This window comes from Aedes albopictus, chromosome 3, assembly GCF_035046485.1.
Source record: "Aedes albopictus strain Foshan chromosome 3, AalbF5, whole genome shotgun sequence".
Taxonomy (NCBI): domain Eukaryota; kingdom Metazoa; phylum Arthropoda; class Insecta; order Diptera; family Culicidae; genus Aedes; species Aedes albopictus.
Genome location: NC_085138.1, coordinates 142,725,260 through 142,740,323, shown reverse-complemented (window position 1 = coordinate 142,740,323; position 15,064 = coordinate 142,725,260). Strand labels below are relative to the sequence as shown.

Below are 15,064 nucleotides of genomic sequence, written 5' to 3'. Positions count from 1 at the left end.
AGACAGCGATTCGAAAGTGTTCTGTGAGAAACATGCTCGTTTCCATAATCCTCTCTGTTTGGGTTTGAACCGCATTTTCTCCCGCTGAGAGGAAGTGGAAAGCAGAAAATCGAGAACAGAGAAGAAAAAGTCGAGTGGAAAAACTTGCTAAAGAGAATGAGTACCGCTCGAATAAAATCATAGACACACCCTAAAGTTAACATACACTTTGCACGAGTAAATTTGATAACAACACTAAATAAGCATATTTGTGTGATTTGTCACACACATTTTCTCAGCAAAGACTAACTCAGTTTCGATTAACCTTCGCGTACCCAACGTCAATTTTGGATGATTTTCGAATCTAGAATCAGCTATGAAAAATGCATTTCCCAACCGATTTTTTTGAAGTCAATTGCATTCGCTCCAGATTTGTCCACATTTTCAAGAACCGCTATACGGAACCGGTTCACGCTTCCGTTCCGGAGTTATTCCAGATTCCGTTGGGGTCATGACCGGCCGGAAAATGACACATGAATGCATTTTACTCTGCATCTATTGTTATTTTGGAAATTTGCACATATTATACGCCAGGAATACAGAAACTATATAACTACAAGGAACCATTGACTTGAAATGAGGCAATCAAGCAGTCTCGTGGCCAAAGTGGCCATTCTAGCAACATTGTCAGAATCAATCGTGCGGCACATCAAACTTCATGATTTGTCGAAACATGAAGGTAAATGGTCCTTCCAGGCTCCCAAGACCCCTTGGGACCGGTCTGGTCATACCCGTAATGTTCCGGATACCCTCAGGAATGTAGTCATTTCTCAAACATAGTCAAAATCAACCGTGCGGCACCTCTAACTCCATAATATGTTGAAACATAAAGGAAAATTATCCTTCTAGGTCCTTATGGTCCCTTTGGACCGGTCTGGCCATACCCGGAATGTTCCGGATGCCCTCAGGGAAGTGGTCATTTCCCAAACATAGTCAAAATCAATCGTGCGGCACCTCCAACTCCAGAATATGTTGAAACATAAAGAAAAACAGTCCTTCTAGGCCCTTATGGCCCCTTGGGACCGGTTTGGCCATACCCGGAATGTTCCGGATGCCCTCAGGGAAGTGGTTATTTCTCAAACATATTCAAAATCAGCCGTGTGACACCTCAAACTTCATGATTTGTCGAAACATGAAGGATAATAGTTCTTTTAGGCTCTCATGACCCCTTAGACTGGTTCTGGCCAAACTCAAGATGCTCCGGATGCCCCCAGGAAAGTGGTCAAAATTATCTTTTCCACTACGTTGGTCAAATCAATCGTGCCGCACCTCAAACTTCATGATTCGTTGAAGCATAAAGGAAAATAGTCTTTCTAGACCGTTGTGGCCCCTTGGGACCGGTCTGGCCATACCCGGAATGTTCCGGATGCCCTCAGAAAGTGTTCATTTCTCAAACATAGTCAAAATCAACCGTGCGGCACCTCTAACTCCATGATTTGTTGAAACATAAAGGAAAATAGTCCTTTTATGCCCTTATGGCCCCTTGGGACCAGTCTGGCCATACCCGGATTGTTCCGGATGTCCCCAGGGAAGTGGTCATTTCTCAAACATATTCAAAATCAGCCGTGTGACACCTCAAATTTCATGATTTGTCGAAACATGAAGGATAACAGTTCTTTTAGGCTCCCAAGATCCCTTAGACAGGTTCTGGCCACACTCGAGATGCTCCGGATGCCCCCAGGAAAGTGGTCAAAACTGGCTTTTCCACAGCGTTGGTCAAATCAATCGTGCGGCAGCTCAAACTTCATGATTTATAAAAACGTGGAGGAAAATGGTCCTTCTATGCTCTTATGACCCCTCGGGAACGAGCTGGCCATATCCGGAATGTTCCGGGTGCCCCCAGGAACGTGACAAAAGTGGAAACTTCCACAACGTCAAAAAAATCAACCGTGCGACACCTATAACTTCATGATGTTGAAACATAAAGGAAAATAGTCCTTCTAGGCCCTTATGACCAGAGTTGCTCCAGAGTTGGTAGGCAAACCGCCGATTCTGATAGGCTGACTGCAATCCAAGTTAGCGTGTGCTCTTTTGAGTCACCGTCACTTTTCTTTTTTCCATCACAACTGGACTGATTGCAATGGCGGGTAGATATCACTGATAGGCCTTTTTTAAATACGTTTAAAAATCAACCGTCAAAAATCGGGGGTTCGATGAACTAGTCAAGGACTAAAAATCTCGTTAATACAGATAAAAAAAAAGGTGATGAAATTTGAATATGTGGTACAGCTTTACAAGTTTTGTATGTTGGTCATTAAAAATTTTGAGTTTTGTATAAAATCGGTGGTGCAAAATCTGTTGTCAACTGACATCACTGATATTTTGCAACACTGCTTATGCCCTTGGGACCGGTCTGGCCTCAGTCGGCCAGAGGAAGTGATCATTTTTCAAATATGTATTGTCAAAATCAGTCGTACGACACCTCAAATTTCATGATTTGTCAAAACATGAGAGAAAACAGTCCTTTTAGGCTCCCATGACGTCCTGGCTACACCCGAAATGTTCTAGATGTCCCCAGAAAAGTGTTCAAAATGACCACTCCCATAACGTTGGTCAAATCAATCGTGTGACACCTCAAACTTCAAGATTTTTCGAAACGTGCAGGAAAATAGTTCTTCCATTCTCCTCTGCTTCCTACCATGGCTGTCAGGGAGGTGACCAAATCTGCCATTTCAACAATGTTATCAAAATCAACCGAGTGACTTCTAACATCAAAATAAAGAAATAAAGAAAAATCGATGAAGCGATGAAGTCATTCTGGAAAACTTCAAGCATTTGAGACTAAACCCGAAATGTTCGAGATATCATTTTCACAGTGCTATAGTTTTTTCGAAAAATAAAATAGTATAAAGACGATTGAGAGCTATGAGTATTCGGGATCGGATCAATCTGGTTGCATAGAATATGTTTCGAAGAATTTACAGAAATGGTGACGATTACAATGTTGAGAGAATCAAGCGTGAAATTGAGATATTAGATTTTTGAGACATGAATAGAATGTTGTATTTGAACTCACATGGTCCCAACTTTGGGTATATTTTTCAGGATGCAGGGTAAATTAAATAACTTAATAAATAACGTTAATTGTTAAACTTTGAAATTTTTATTTTTCAACCGTTTGCATGTGCATTTTTCTTCGCTAGCCCAGCATTTGCAATAAAATGTTTGCATACCTCTGCTTGTTCCATGTTTTCTACAAATAGCCTTGAAACATGAGGAACATTTAGTGTGAATTGTCACATCCTTGGATCGGCATAAAAAAAACAACATTTTTTATTCGATCGGATACGAATCTAAAATCAGAATGCAATGTTTGAACACTTATATCACCACTGGACTGTGCACTAAGTTTTCATAAGTGCGAAAACGTAAATAAAAATGCACGATTGCTTCAAATCAATTTGATGTCTTCGGCGCACTATTTCTACGATCTATGCTGAATAAGTGCTCTGAAGACGCCGAGTTGATTTTATGCAATCACGTACTTTTATTTGCGTTTTCGTGAAAATTAGTGTGATAGTCCAGTGCTGAACTAACTGCGTTATACAACAATTGGATTAGTTATCCTTACTCGAACCCATTATTGGCCATTATTTGTCGTGTGTAATTGAACCTTTACAATAGTTCCCGTGGTCACGGTGTACAACATTTAGAAGGTGATATCTTCCGGAAAACTGACAGCTTTTTGATGACGTAATTCAAATCGTTCAGAGGCGATCTAGTACTTCACATCAATTTGATCATGTGAAGAACGATTAGAATGACGTCACATGTTTACATCCAAAATGTATGTTTACATAGGTTACTAGCCTGCTTTGTGATATTTATGCCGTGCCCGTGGTAAATCCGAAACGAACTCTGTGAGGCCCGATTGGTCTCAAATAGTCAAAGGTCTTCAGGATGATTATTCTCATAGCATCATGCACTTAGAGATGTCGCAAGATTGATTTCGACAACGTTGTAGTAATGCCTAGGGTAATACTAAGTTCGTTAAGTTCAAGGTATCACACTATTGGTTTCCACAGCCTCCCGAAGGACTTCTGGGATATATCCGGTGTGGCAAAGTTGTTTCCAAGGGGCCTTGGGAACCTAGAATGGCTATTTTCTTTCATGTTTCGACAAATCATGACGTTTGAGATGCCGCACGATTGATCAACGTTGTGGAAATGGCAATATTGACCACTTTCCTGGGGGCATCCGGAACATTTCGGGTGTGATCATTCCAGGTCCATCCTAAGGGGTCATGGGAGCCTAAAAGGACTGTCATCCTTCATGTTTCGACGAATCATGAAGTTTGATGTATCGCACGGCTGATCTTGGCAGCATTTGCGAAATCACCCCATCACTGGGGCCATCCGGTACATTCCAGGTGTGGCCAGACCGATCCCAAGGGTCCATAATGGCCTAGAAGGACTGTACTCCTCTTTGTACAAACAGATCATGAAGTTAGAGGTGCTGCACGTTCGATTTTGACAACTTTGTGGAAACGGGCATTTGGTCACTTACCTGGGGGCATTCGGAACATACCATGGCCAGGCAATTCCCGAGAGGTGAGAAGATACTGGAATGAGTATTTTCTTGTGGTTCAACAAATCATGAAGTTCGAGGTGTTGCACGATTGATTCGACCAACGTTGTAGAAATGACCACTTTCCTGGGGGCATTCAGAACATTTCGGGTGTGGCCAGAACCATTCTAAGGGGTCATGGGAGCCTAAAAGGACTGTTATCCTTCATGTTTCGACAAATCATGAAGTTTGAGGTGTCACACGGCTGATTTTGAATATGTTTGAGAAATGACCACTTCCCTGAGGGCATCCGGAACATTCCGGGTATGGCCAGACCGGTCCAAAGGGACCATAAGGGCCTAGAAGGATAATTTTCCTTTATGTTTCAACATATTATGGAGTTAGAGGTGCCGCACGGTTGATTTTGACTATGTTTGAGAAATGACTACATTCCTGAGGGTATCCGGAACATTACGGGTATGACCAGACCGGTCCCAAGGGGTCTTGGGAGCCTGGAAGGACCATTTACCTTCATGTTTCGACAAATCATGAAGTTTGATGTGCCGCACGATTGATTCTGACAATGTTGCTAGAATGGCCACTTTGGCCACTTCCCTGGGGGCACTCGGGACATATCCGGTTCACGAGACTGCTTGATTGCCTCATTTCAAGTCAATGGTTCCTTGTAGTTATATAGTTTCTGTATTCCTGGCGTATAATATGTGCAAATTTCCAAAATAACAATAGATGCAGAGTAAAATGCATTCATGTGTCATTTTCCGGCCGGTCATGACCCCAACGGAATCTGGAATAACTCCGGGACGGAAGCGTGAACCGGTTCCGTATGGCGGTCCTTGAAAATGTGGACAAATCTGGAGCGAATGCAATTGACTTCAAAAAAATCGGTTGGGAAATGCATTTTTCATAGCTGATTCTAGATTCGAAAATCATCCAAAATTGACGTTGGGTACGCGAAGGTTAAACTATCAAATTCGATTTAGTAAAACGAAATATTTTGCATGAGTCGTTAATATAGATGTTAATTGACCAATTTACCTTTTGATTACTTAAAAAAAATATTTCCATGTTTAATGACTGGCAGTCAAAAAAGCCCAAATTCGCATATTTTGCCCTATAAATTGAGGTATAGCTCAAAATTGTGACGTACTGGAGGAATTCTGAGCCCAGATTCGGATTCAGCGGACCAAAATCTGTCAGAATCACATAAGTTTGCTCTTGAGACAAAAAAATGTTGCGCTGTGTGTCAGTTATTCATTCCTGCTCGGGTACCATACACGGACCTGTCTATTGAAAAGGCCTGTTCGAAGTTGATTCGGTATAACAAAAGCAAAGTGATTTTAGTGCAACCCCCTAAAATGCCAATTTGTGAAGGGTGTGAATCAGTTCACCGCGTTGTAAACCAGCCGACTGTTATAGCCAAATCCGTAGCGTGCAGTTGGCCAGCCTCAGAGGGGCGTCAAAAAGGCCTAAGGCTAGAGGAAAACAGGATTATGCTATTGTTTTCTTGAATGTTATCAAGGTTTCACTATTTTCAGTATCTAAGATTGGTAATATGTTCTTTAGTTTTCCGTATTCTCAAATTTCTTCAGTTTATTCTAGTTTATTTTGAACATTTACCATAATGATACCTGGGAATATATCTACTATTTCATTTTTTTATAATAAGTTTAGCTTTTCAATGAGCAAAACAAAATCAAAATGTTTTCAAAATTACGATGATTTTTGTTTCAAAAAATTCTTAAATATTCTCACTGGGGAATGTCTTGAGGTTACTTTCGAAGATTTTCTTCGCATTATTGAAATTTTTCTTTTATTCCTTAAGAAATTCGAAAAGTTATTTTGGAAATAGTTCAGAAATTAGTGAAAGGATTCCTCCTGATATTTCCCCAAGGATTTGATAATTTTCCACAGTTTTCTTAAGAAATTTCGGTAGATATTCTTTCAGGGATAAATTTGTAAATTTTCTTCAAGGATACCTTCAGAAATTCTTCTACTGATTCCATCGTAGATTTTCCATAACTCTATTTCTCAATACTTCTATTTCACTTTTTTTGTCCAGGAGTCCTCGAGTAAAATCTTCAATGACTTTCTTCCAAAATTCCGAGATTCCTTCAGAAATCCCTCCAGGGAAATGCCTCCAAGAATTCCTTCAAACATTCTTCCAGGTGTTTTTTTTTTGAAAATCTTATATAAATTTCTTTAGAAATTTTACCAAAGTTGTCAGGAAGTCTTTGATCGCTTAGAAAATCTTTCATTGATTCCTATCGAAATTTGTCCATGTTCACTAGAGATTGATCCATAAATTTCTGCTAGTAATTCCCTAGAAAATCTTTCATGTATTTCTTCATAAATTCCTTGAGAAAATTTGGAATTTCTTCAGAAATTTCTCTAGGTGTTCCGCTGGAAATCCTGCCGTTGAAGATATACAGAATTTCTCCAAAGGATTCTTTTGAAAGGTTCTCCGCAAATTTTTAAAAGCATTCCTTCAGGCATTTCTTTACAAACTATTCCAGGAATTCCTGCAAAAATTTCTCCATGAGTTTCATTTAAAATTTTAGCTGAAATGTCTCCCGGATTTTAATATGCACCGGATGTTCTTTCAGGAACTCCTCCAAAGATTCCAACAGAAACTCATGTAGAAATTTTTACAGGAACTCCTCCTGGTATTTATTGAGGGTTACAGATCTTCTGGGAAATATTTTGATCAAACTTCAATCTCTAGAAAAAATCTTGCTAAACTACTGAATTACAGAAAATATTCGATCAAAAACGATCAATTCTGACTATACATGTCAATGGTTGCTCCTCCGTGATTGATCTGAACTGGTACCAATTGCACTGAGATCCAACTGAATAAGGGGCTGGGACATTCCACTTATTCTCAAAGTGCAATTTTAGCAGCTCATGCATATTTGATCAATAACGGCGCCGGCCAAGTCCTTATAGTCAGCTGGGAAGGGAAAGGAATGTTAAAGTGTACTGGTTGTTGCTACTAGAGACCGAGAGCACTCTGCGTCCCCACAACCCGCACGGACTGGGGTATTTGTTAGACGGAAAGGATGGGAGATCTGGGAGTCACCGTTGGGTCGGTGATGCGATCCATGGATAGGGGTTATTTATAGTGTTCGTGATAGATTGTGTGGTGAATAAGGTGAATAAGGTCAAGCGGCACAGCACGCTTTGGTTGCATAACTTATAGGCGTTATATATACACTGTGCTGTGAGTAGAAGTTGGAAGGGAGGGAAACGACTTTTTTTTTTAATTCGTTTCTGGTTCTAGCGATGGCTATGAACATATGAATGTACATGAGTTGTATATGTAGAGAAGAGAGAGCGAGAGAAAGTGGATAGAAAGATACAAAGTAGGATGAAAAGGACGGGCCAGGGATTGAACCCATGACCTTCTGCATACGAATCAGAAGCGGTAGCCACTAGACCACCAAGCCCGTCAAAACTACTGAATTACAGAAAATATTCATGAAAAACTAAGTATTGACGGGGTTTCCCCGGAATATTTTTATTCTATTAAGGGGCTGTCCATAAACCACGTGGTCATTTTTTTGGGACTTTTCAACCTAACCCCCCCCCCCCCCCCCCCGCCGCGTGGTCATTAGTCCATACAAAAATTTTTATTTATCCATACAAAATGGTCATTGGCCGAACCACCCCCCCCCATGACCACGTGGTTTATGGAAAGCCCCTAAGGCACAATATGTATTGAAGTAATTTATATAGAGGCGTACAGTACAGGGGGCGCTGGAATTTGGAGACCTTGAGTGACCAACTCCGATTGTACCATGACATCACTGGTTTTGTAATACACACTACACTGACTGACTGTGGAGCGGACCTGGTGTGGTGGTTAGAACACTTGACTATCACGCCGAAGACCTGGGATCGAATCCCACTCCCGACATACTCGCAAAATGTGGGTTCTTCTTTCGGAAGGGAAGTAAAACGTGGATCCCGAGATGAACTAGCCTAGGGTTAAAAATCTCGTTAATACAGATAAAAAAAAAACTGACTGACTGTGTAAAGATCAGTGGAAAAGAACATGTTATTTCTTCTATGAGATATGAACCATTGAACTTTTCCCCAGAGAGCATAGAGGTAGGTAAGATAACGTAAATCTGCCGGAAAGAAAAAAAAATAAAAATACTGTAAAATTTTTGAACAAGTGTTTAAATCATTCCTGTTAGGAATCTGAAATGTCATTTCTAATTATTGTGCTCGGCTAATTGTGATTCTCGAAATGCAAAATGTGTTCGTACGTATACTCGTATAAGAGGAATAAATTTTGGAAATTGTTTAGGCAATTGTTTAGGCAACTCCCATTGAAATTCCTAAAGAAAAACATGAATGAAAACTTAATAATGAAATATAAAAAAATCGGGGGGCATTTGTTTTTTCACTGGGAGAATCACTGATTATTGTAATATTGTAGATAAGTTCGTAATAGGGTCTGGGACCATTTGGGCAGGAGCACCTATTTTGGGCACTTGAACATAGCTAGATACTGCGCCTTCCTGATCGTGTTTCAAAATCAAGTCAATCGGTTCAAAATTGACTGAGTTATTGCAGCAAGTGCCCAAAATAGGTGCGCCTACCCAAATGGTTCCAGACCCTATCTAAAGAAAAATGTGGTAGTTAATGTAATTTCTAATTGTTGCTTCTATATACTCACCATGTTGCTTCGCGAGCACCTGCAACAGCGGCGGTATCAAGAAATCCCTGTTCCAAATGGTACTGGGCCAAGGCGTCAACGGCGTAACCCGCTTGTCCATCTCGATCGCATTGGGCCGCCTGGGCGCCTTGGCGTGCGGTTTCACTGTCAGCGGCGTTCGACTCACCCGATGGCCTCCATTCGCCACAGTCGTCACGGTTTTCTTCCCGGGAGTTCCCCCAGCACCATGATGACTATTTTTGGTCTTTTTCAGCTTGGCGCGATTTTCCGCTGCTGGCGTCTTTGGCGGCAGTTTGTCAGAGCGCGCTGCCGCTGCCATTCCGCCGCTCGACTTGGTCGGTCCATCTCGGGAGTCGGCTCTTTGGCGAACGATTTCCGTCTTGGATGGTTGTCGCTCATATTTGGGAGCGGGTAGTGGCACCGGTTTGCGGCTTGGTTCGGGTTTTGATGCTTTGGGAGGATTTGACGCCTTGGCCGAGGTGGATGCGGTGGTGGTGGTGGCAGCCGGCGATGAAATCCCAAATGGATGGGCAAAGTAGAACATGCATATCGGTGCCGGGCTCTGCGGGTGGTGGGAGAGAGAAGAGATAAAATTAGTTATGGTAGTATATTAAATGCAACACGAGAAAAGTTTCTTTTGAAGAAAATGCAATGGTAAAAAACAATAAAAAAATTATTGCATAAATGAAAATTTAATAAGTGTTTCACTTTAAGCACATTAAACCAGAAGGACATGAAAACTGTACGGTTAATACGTACGTTAATACTTTTATGCAATTCAGTATCATAATTTCTCTTTTATACTACTCATTTCAGTATCATAATGACCAACTTTTCTGTACCAGTTCATTATGCAACTGAAATGAGTTGCATAATGAAAAATAGTTGCATAATGTTCATTATACAACTCATTTGAGTTGCATTATGAACATTATGCAACTCAAATGAGTTATATAATGAAAAAAAATCATAGTATAAAAATTTGAATGGAACTCGTTGGAAAACTCGATTTTTCAGCACTCTTCGTATTTATCTAACTCGGCAAGCCTCGTTAGATAAATGTACGACTCGTGCTTAAAAAATCAACTTTTTGCAACTCGTTACATAAATAACTATTTTCTCAAGCTTTTTCTTCTGCCCAAGACTTTATTTATTATTTATAGTTGATATTACAATGATTAAGTATTCCATTATTTTAAGGTGTAAATTAAAATAAATTCTATACGGAAAGGCATTATAAATTTTTGAGTTCTGATCTACATTTTTCTTCTCAAATATTTAACTAATGTGCAACACAAATCCGTAGCATAGAGTGCTATTGAATGACGAGCTAAGAACAGACAAACAGATGAACACTTCGAATATTTATCGCTTCAAATCAAAGTCACGTAAATGTTTCCACCAAATACCAAACCACTGTTTGTACACGACGGGTGGCCCGATGTCCAACTATCAATGTCACCATTCAATCGTTGTACGATGAAAAAATGCTTAGACTCTTTATCTGTGAGTTGACATCACATGAATGAATCCATATGGAAGAAGCATCCAAACTACTGTACGAAATGTGAAGAATGTGCTTCGCAGATGAGAGCAATATGTTAGCTTAATCTGCGTATCGGCATCAAGTTTTATAGGTCATTAGAGTAGAGTGATCGTTTTCGAGACTCAGATTGCTTTATTCACTTCTGTGCGTGCGGTTCACGGTCCATAAACTCGTGAAAATAAGCAGATGAACGATCTATTTCAGCAGTTGCGTCAATGCACCACTAGCAAATGAAATCATCATGATCAATTAGCTGGTTCAATGACTTTATGATTTAATCAGTTTGCCTTACTATAACTATTTTGGTAGGGAATGCAAATTAAGTTGCTATGAAGTAATATAGTAGCAATTAATCGTCAAAAAAGTTGTATGTGTTATGACATTAAATGTGTACACCGTGTCCAATAAGTTCTCATACAAAATCAAATTCAATTCATTTCACATCTGTAGTTAGGATTTTCAAAGTAATTTTATTTATTGAAAGGCCAACTAACATACACCAAATACAGCATATGTTTCGGAACTAACTGTCCTTTATCCTTCTCTGCTGATCGCTTAAGTTTCGTAAGTCCATTTCAGCTGGCACGCACACCATCTCATTGGTATTTTGTCGTATTTTAACGAGTAATGGTTTTAAGTTAAAAAAAATTAGGTTCCTGTCCTCCCCATCGCTAGTAGCAACTATAACCAGAAGAGAAAAAATATGAGATTTTATATTGGTGAAGTACGAGACCGTTAAATGTTGTATAAAATAAAACGTAAGTTAAACAAAAACGTCTATTTACCTGTTTCAATGAGATTTGTTGTGTTAAAGAAGCATGGGTGCAACTTATTTGGTTGATTCACACCATTCTCACTTATGAAATATGCTTGTAATTCTATTGTGGTAAATTTTGTCCAAAATTTACGTTTTATGCTGTTTTTCTTTGATATAACAGTTATTTTCATGAAAATCTACCCAAGTTAAGCTTACTTGCAAATTTCTTACCATATCATTATTAAAAATGTATTGTTTTAGCCTTTGTATATCCATTTGGTACATAACTTGGGATGCAAACTTAAAATTTATCCTTATGGACGCTATTTCGCTACCGTAGAATGAAAAACTTTTCGGATATTTTTCTTGCGTGCCGGAGAAAACGGATTTCAGAAAACGGAAGTGTACTGCTAGGCCTATAAAAACAAATAGAAAATAAAGTTATTCTTAACCGTATGCTTTATTTAATCAGTAATATATGGCCTTTCAATACATGGATTCATTTTGAAAATATGAATCACATATGTGAAATAAAATGATATTTTCTAAATTTGCATTTTGTATGAGAACTAATTGGACACGGTGTACACTGGAAACTCCATTTAGGTAAAATCTATTTAGTTACCGGCATTTAGGAAAGTAGCTAGAGGAATTAAAAGAGTTTGGCATGTTCAGGGGTGCAGAGATAAGGAGGGGTTGGGACTATTTAAGGTTCTCTTGCATGGGTTATCGAATCTACTACATAACTTAATTTAAGTGTTTAACCCTAGTTCAGGATGTTCAGGTCAATATGATCCAGACAGGCACGCTGAACGTGCACTACGCCTACATGGTGCGAAAAACCTAAGGTCTTAGGAGGGTAAATGAAATTTATGCTTGTACAGTCTCATGTAACTATGTATTGTACAGTGTTAAGTACAATGTTTGTTTAAGAATCTCTAAGAGCTGGTTGATCCGATGATCTATAATCAAGGGTATAGGTCATCGGATCTATCAGTCCGAAACGTCTTAAATCCCTTCTAAAACCGCTGTAAGGCCTCTGAAACTTCCTGAAATACCCGAAACCCCTCGAAACCCATGTAACGCCTCCGGCGCCTCCTGAAAACCCTCTTAAACTTCCTAAAATACATCCGAAAATTCCCTGAAAACATGAAAATGCCCATGCAACACCTCCCCCATGAAAATCCTTTGAAATTTTCTGTAATGCCTCCAGAATCCCCCTGAAACCCCCTCAGACCCTATCAGTGGGTCGGCTCCAGAGGCCCGTTCTACTCCATTTGGGAAATTTGTGCTCTCAGACCATATGTAATGCACATGAGGCCCTCTTTAACTCCCGAAAACACCCCTGGGAATCCTCTGAAACTTTTGAAATGTCACCGAAAACCCCCTGAAGCTCCTTCGAACGCCATGTGATACATCCGAGGCTCTGAATCCCCCAAAAAAACTCCTGTAATGCCTCCAGAACCCTCTGGAAATTATCTAATTCTTCTTGAAATGCCACCGAAAACCACCTGACTGAAGTCCCCTCGGACGCCATGAAGCGTACTTGAGAATCTTCGAAAACCCGTAAACACCCCTAGTAACGCCTCCGAAACCCGTAGAAAATCCTCTGAAGCTTTCCGAAATGCCCCCGAAACCTCTCTCGGATCCCCAGGATTTTTTTACATGAGACAAGACATAATCAACAATAGTACGCCACAATACTCGGTTTGTGGCTGCCGCTCTCCATCCTCGGTGGCGCCCAACGCTCCATCTGGTCCGCCCATCGTGCTCTCTGCGCTCCACGCCTTTTTGTGTCAGCCGGATCAGAAGCAAACACCAAATTCGCAGGGTTATTGTCCGGCATTCTTGCAACATAACCTGCTCACCGTATCCTTCCAGCTTTCGCCACGTTCTGAATTCTGGGTTCGCCGCAGAATGCAGAGAATTCGTGGTTCATCGTTCTCCGCCACACACAGTTCTCCAGCATACCGCAGAAGATCGTCCTTAGCACGGGTCGCTCTAAAACTCCGACTGCTTGCAGGTCCTCCTCAAGTATAGTGGATCCATGTCTCGTGACCGCAGAGGACCACCGATCTTATTAGTGTTTTGTACATGATTCATTTGGCCCGGAGGATAATCTTTCTAGACCGCAGCTTCTTTAGACCGTCGTAGGCATGACTTGCATTGATGATGCGTCTTCGAATTTCACGGCTAACGATGTTGTCAGCCGTCAGTAAAGATCCGATTTAGACGAACTCCTCCACCACCTCGAAGGTATCCCCGTCTATCTCCACATTACTACCAAATCTAATCCGGTCTTGGCCAGTTGCATCTACCACATGTACTTTCTTTTTGACCCATTCACTACCAGTCTGACCTTTGCTGCTTCGCGTTTCAAGCGAGTGTATACAGCTCTGCCACCACCGTGTTAGTGATAATGTCCACGTTGTCCGCAAAGCACACATAGGAACTGGATTATGTGAAAAATCGTACCCCGGCTGTTGAGCCCCGAGAAATGCTGAAGAGTAGACATGAGAGTCCTTTACATTGTGGCCATCCCCGGCGAGATTCGAATGTACTGGATAGTTCAATCGAAACCCTTACGTAATTTGGCACACCTTCCGTCTTGCTTATATCAGTCCAGTCAGCTTTCCAGGAAAGCCGGTTACGTCCATGATTTTCCATTGCTTTGTATGGTTTATACTGTCGTATGCCGATTTGAAGTCAATGGACAGGTGATGCGTTGGGACCTGGTACCCGAGCAAAAGGGCATACCTTACAAATACCATGCGAAGAACAACATATGCTCTAATACCTAAAATTTTTATTACTGCGGTATTCTACGAAATGTTATGAGAACATCACAATAACAGCTGTAGTTATTTGAGTAGGGTTTGGCATTGATGTAGTATTTGTTGGTTTAGCAGTGAAAATGATCGAAGAACAAGATTGGCTATTACATCATGAAGTCTTCGAACAAATGAAACATTTAATAACAAGAAACGTTATTAGTTTGTTATTCAATAACTTTGGGCTAACAAATACAGCACTTGAAATTTAAGGCATGCTTTCATTATTGAAATAACAAGACTTGTTATTTCCTAGGTGTTATTTATACAATCTTTTAATATTCGTTTTTGTTATTTTGCCTCTTATTACCACAAGGACATATTAAGGTATGGTAGTATTTAAGATAAATACCTTGATCAGTTATTCACTTGTTATTTTCTTCTGCTCGGGTATTCACGGCATTTCTGGAGGATTTGCTGTACGGGGATGACCTCGACCGTTATCGACCGGCCGTAGATGAAGCCAGCTTGATAACTTCCCACGAACTCATTCATGTCAGGGTCGTATCCTCCATTTCTTCATCTTCATATTTCTTGGTCTCAGGCACTCGGGCCAGACGGGTACAGTGCCAGTTACTAAGACTATATGCCCTTTCCTCCATTTTCGTAGTCTCCCGGCGTACACGTTGGAACTTAAGCTGCCTCACTTCAGTTTGGTGTTCTTTGTGCACTTCCACAGT

General features: G+C 40.6%; 1 protein-coding gene across 16 annotated transcripts in view; it reads right to left on the bottom strand.

Moving 5' to 3' along the window:
• The window catches only part of LOC109424083 (uncharacterized), a 638,365-nt gene that overhangs the window by 600,101 nt on the left and 23,200 nt on the right, over positions 1-15,064 (bottom strand). For all 16 annotated transcript variants that reach the window (XR_009995716.1, XM_062842966.1, XM_062842968.1 and 13 more), the window contains one exon: positions 9,251-9,812. Coding sequence is in view for 15 of the 16 variants with exons in the window: in XM_062842966.1 (XP_062698950.1) it covers positions 9,251-9,812 (562 nt within the window). In the remaining variant the exon portion in view is untranslated. The remainder of the gene's footprint in view (positions 1-9,250; positions 9,813-15,064) is intronic.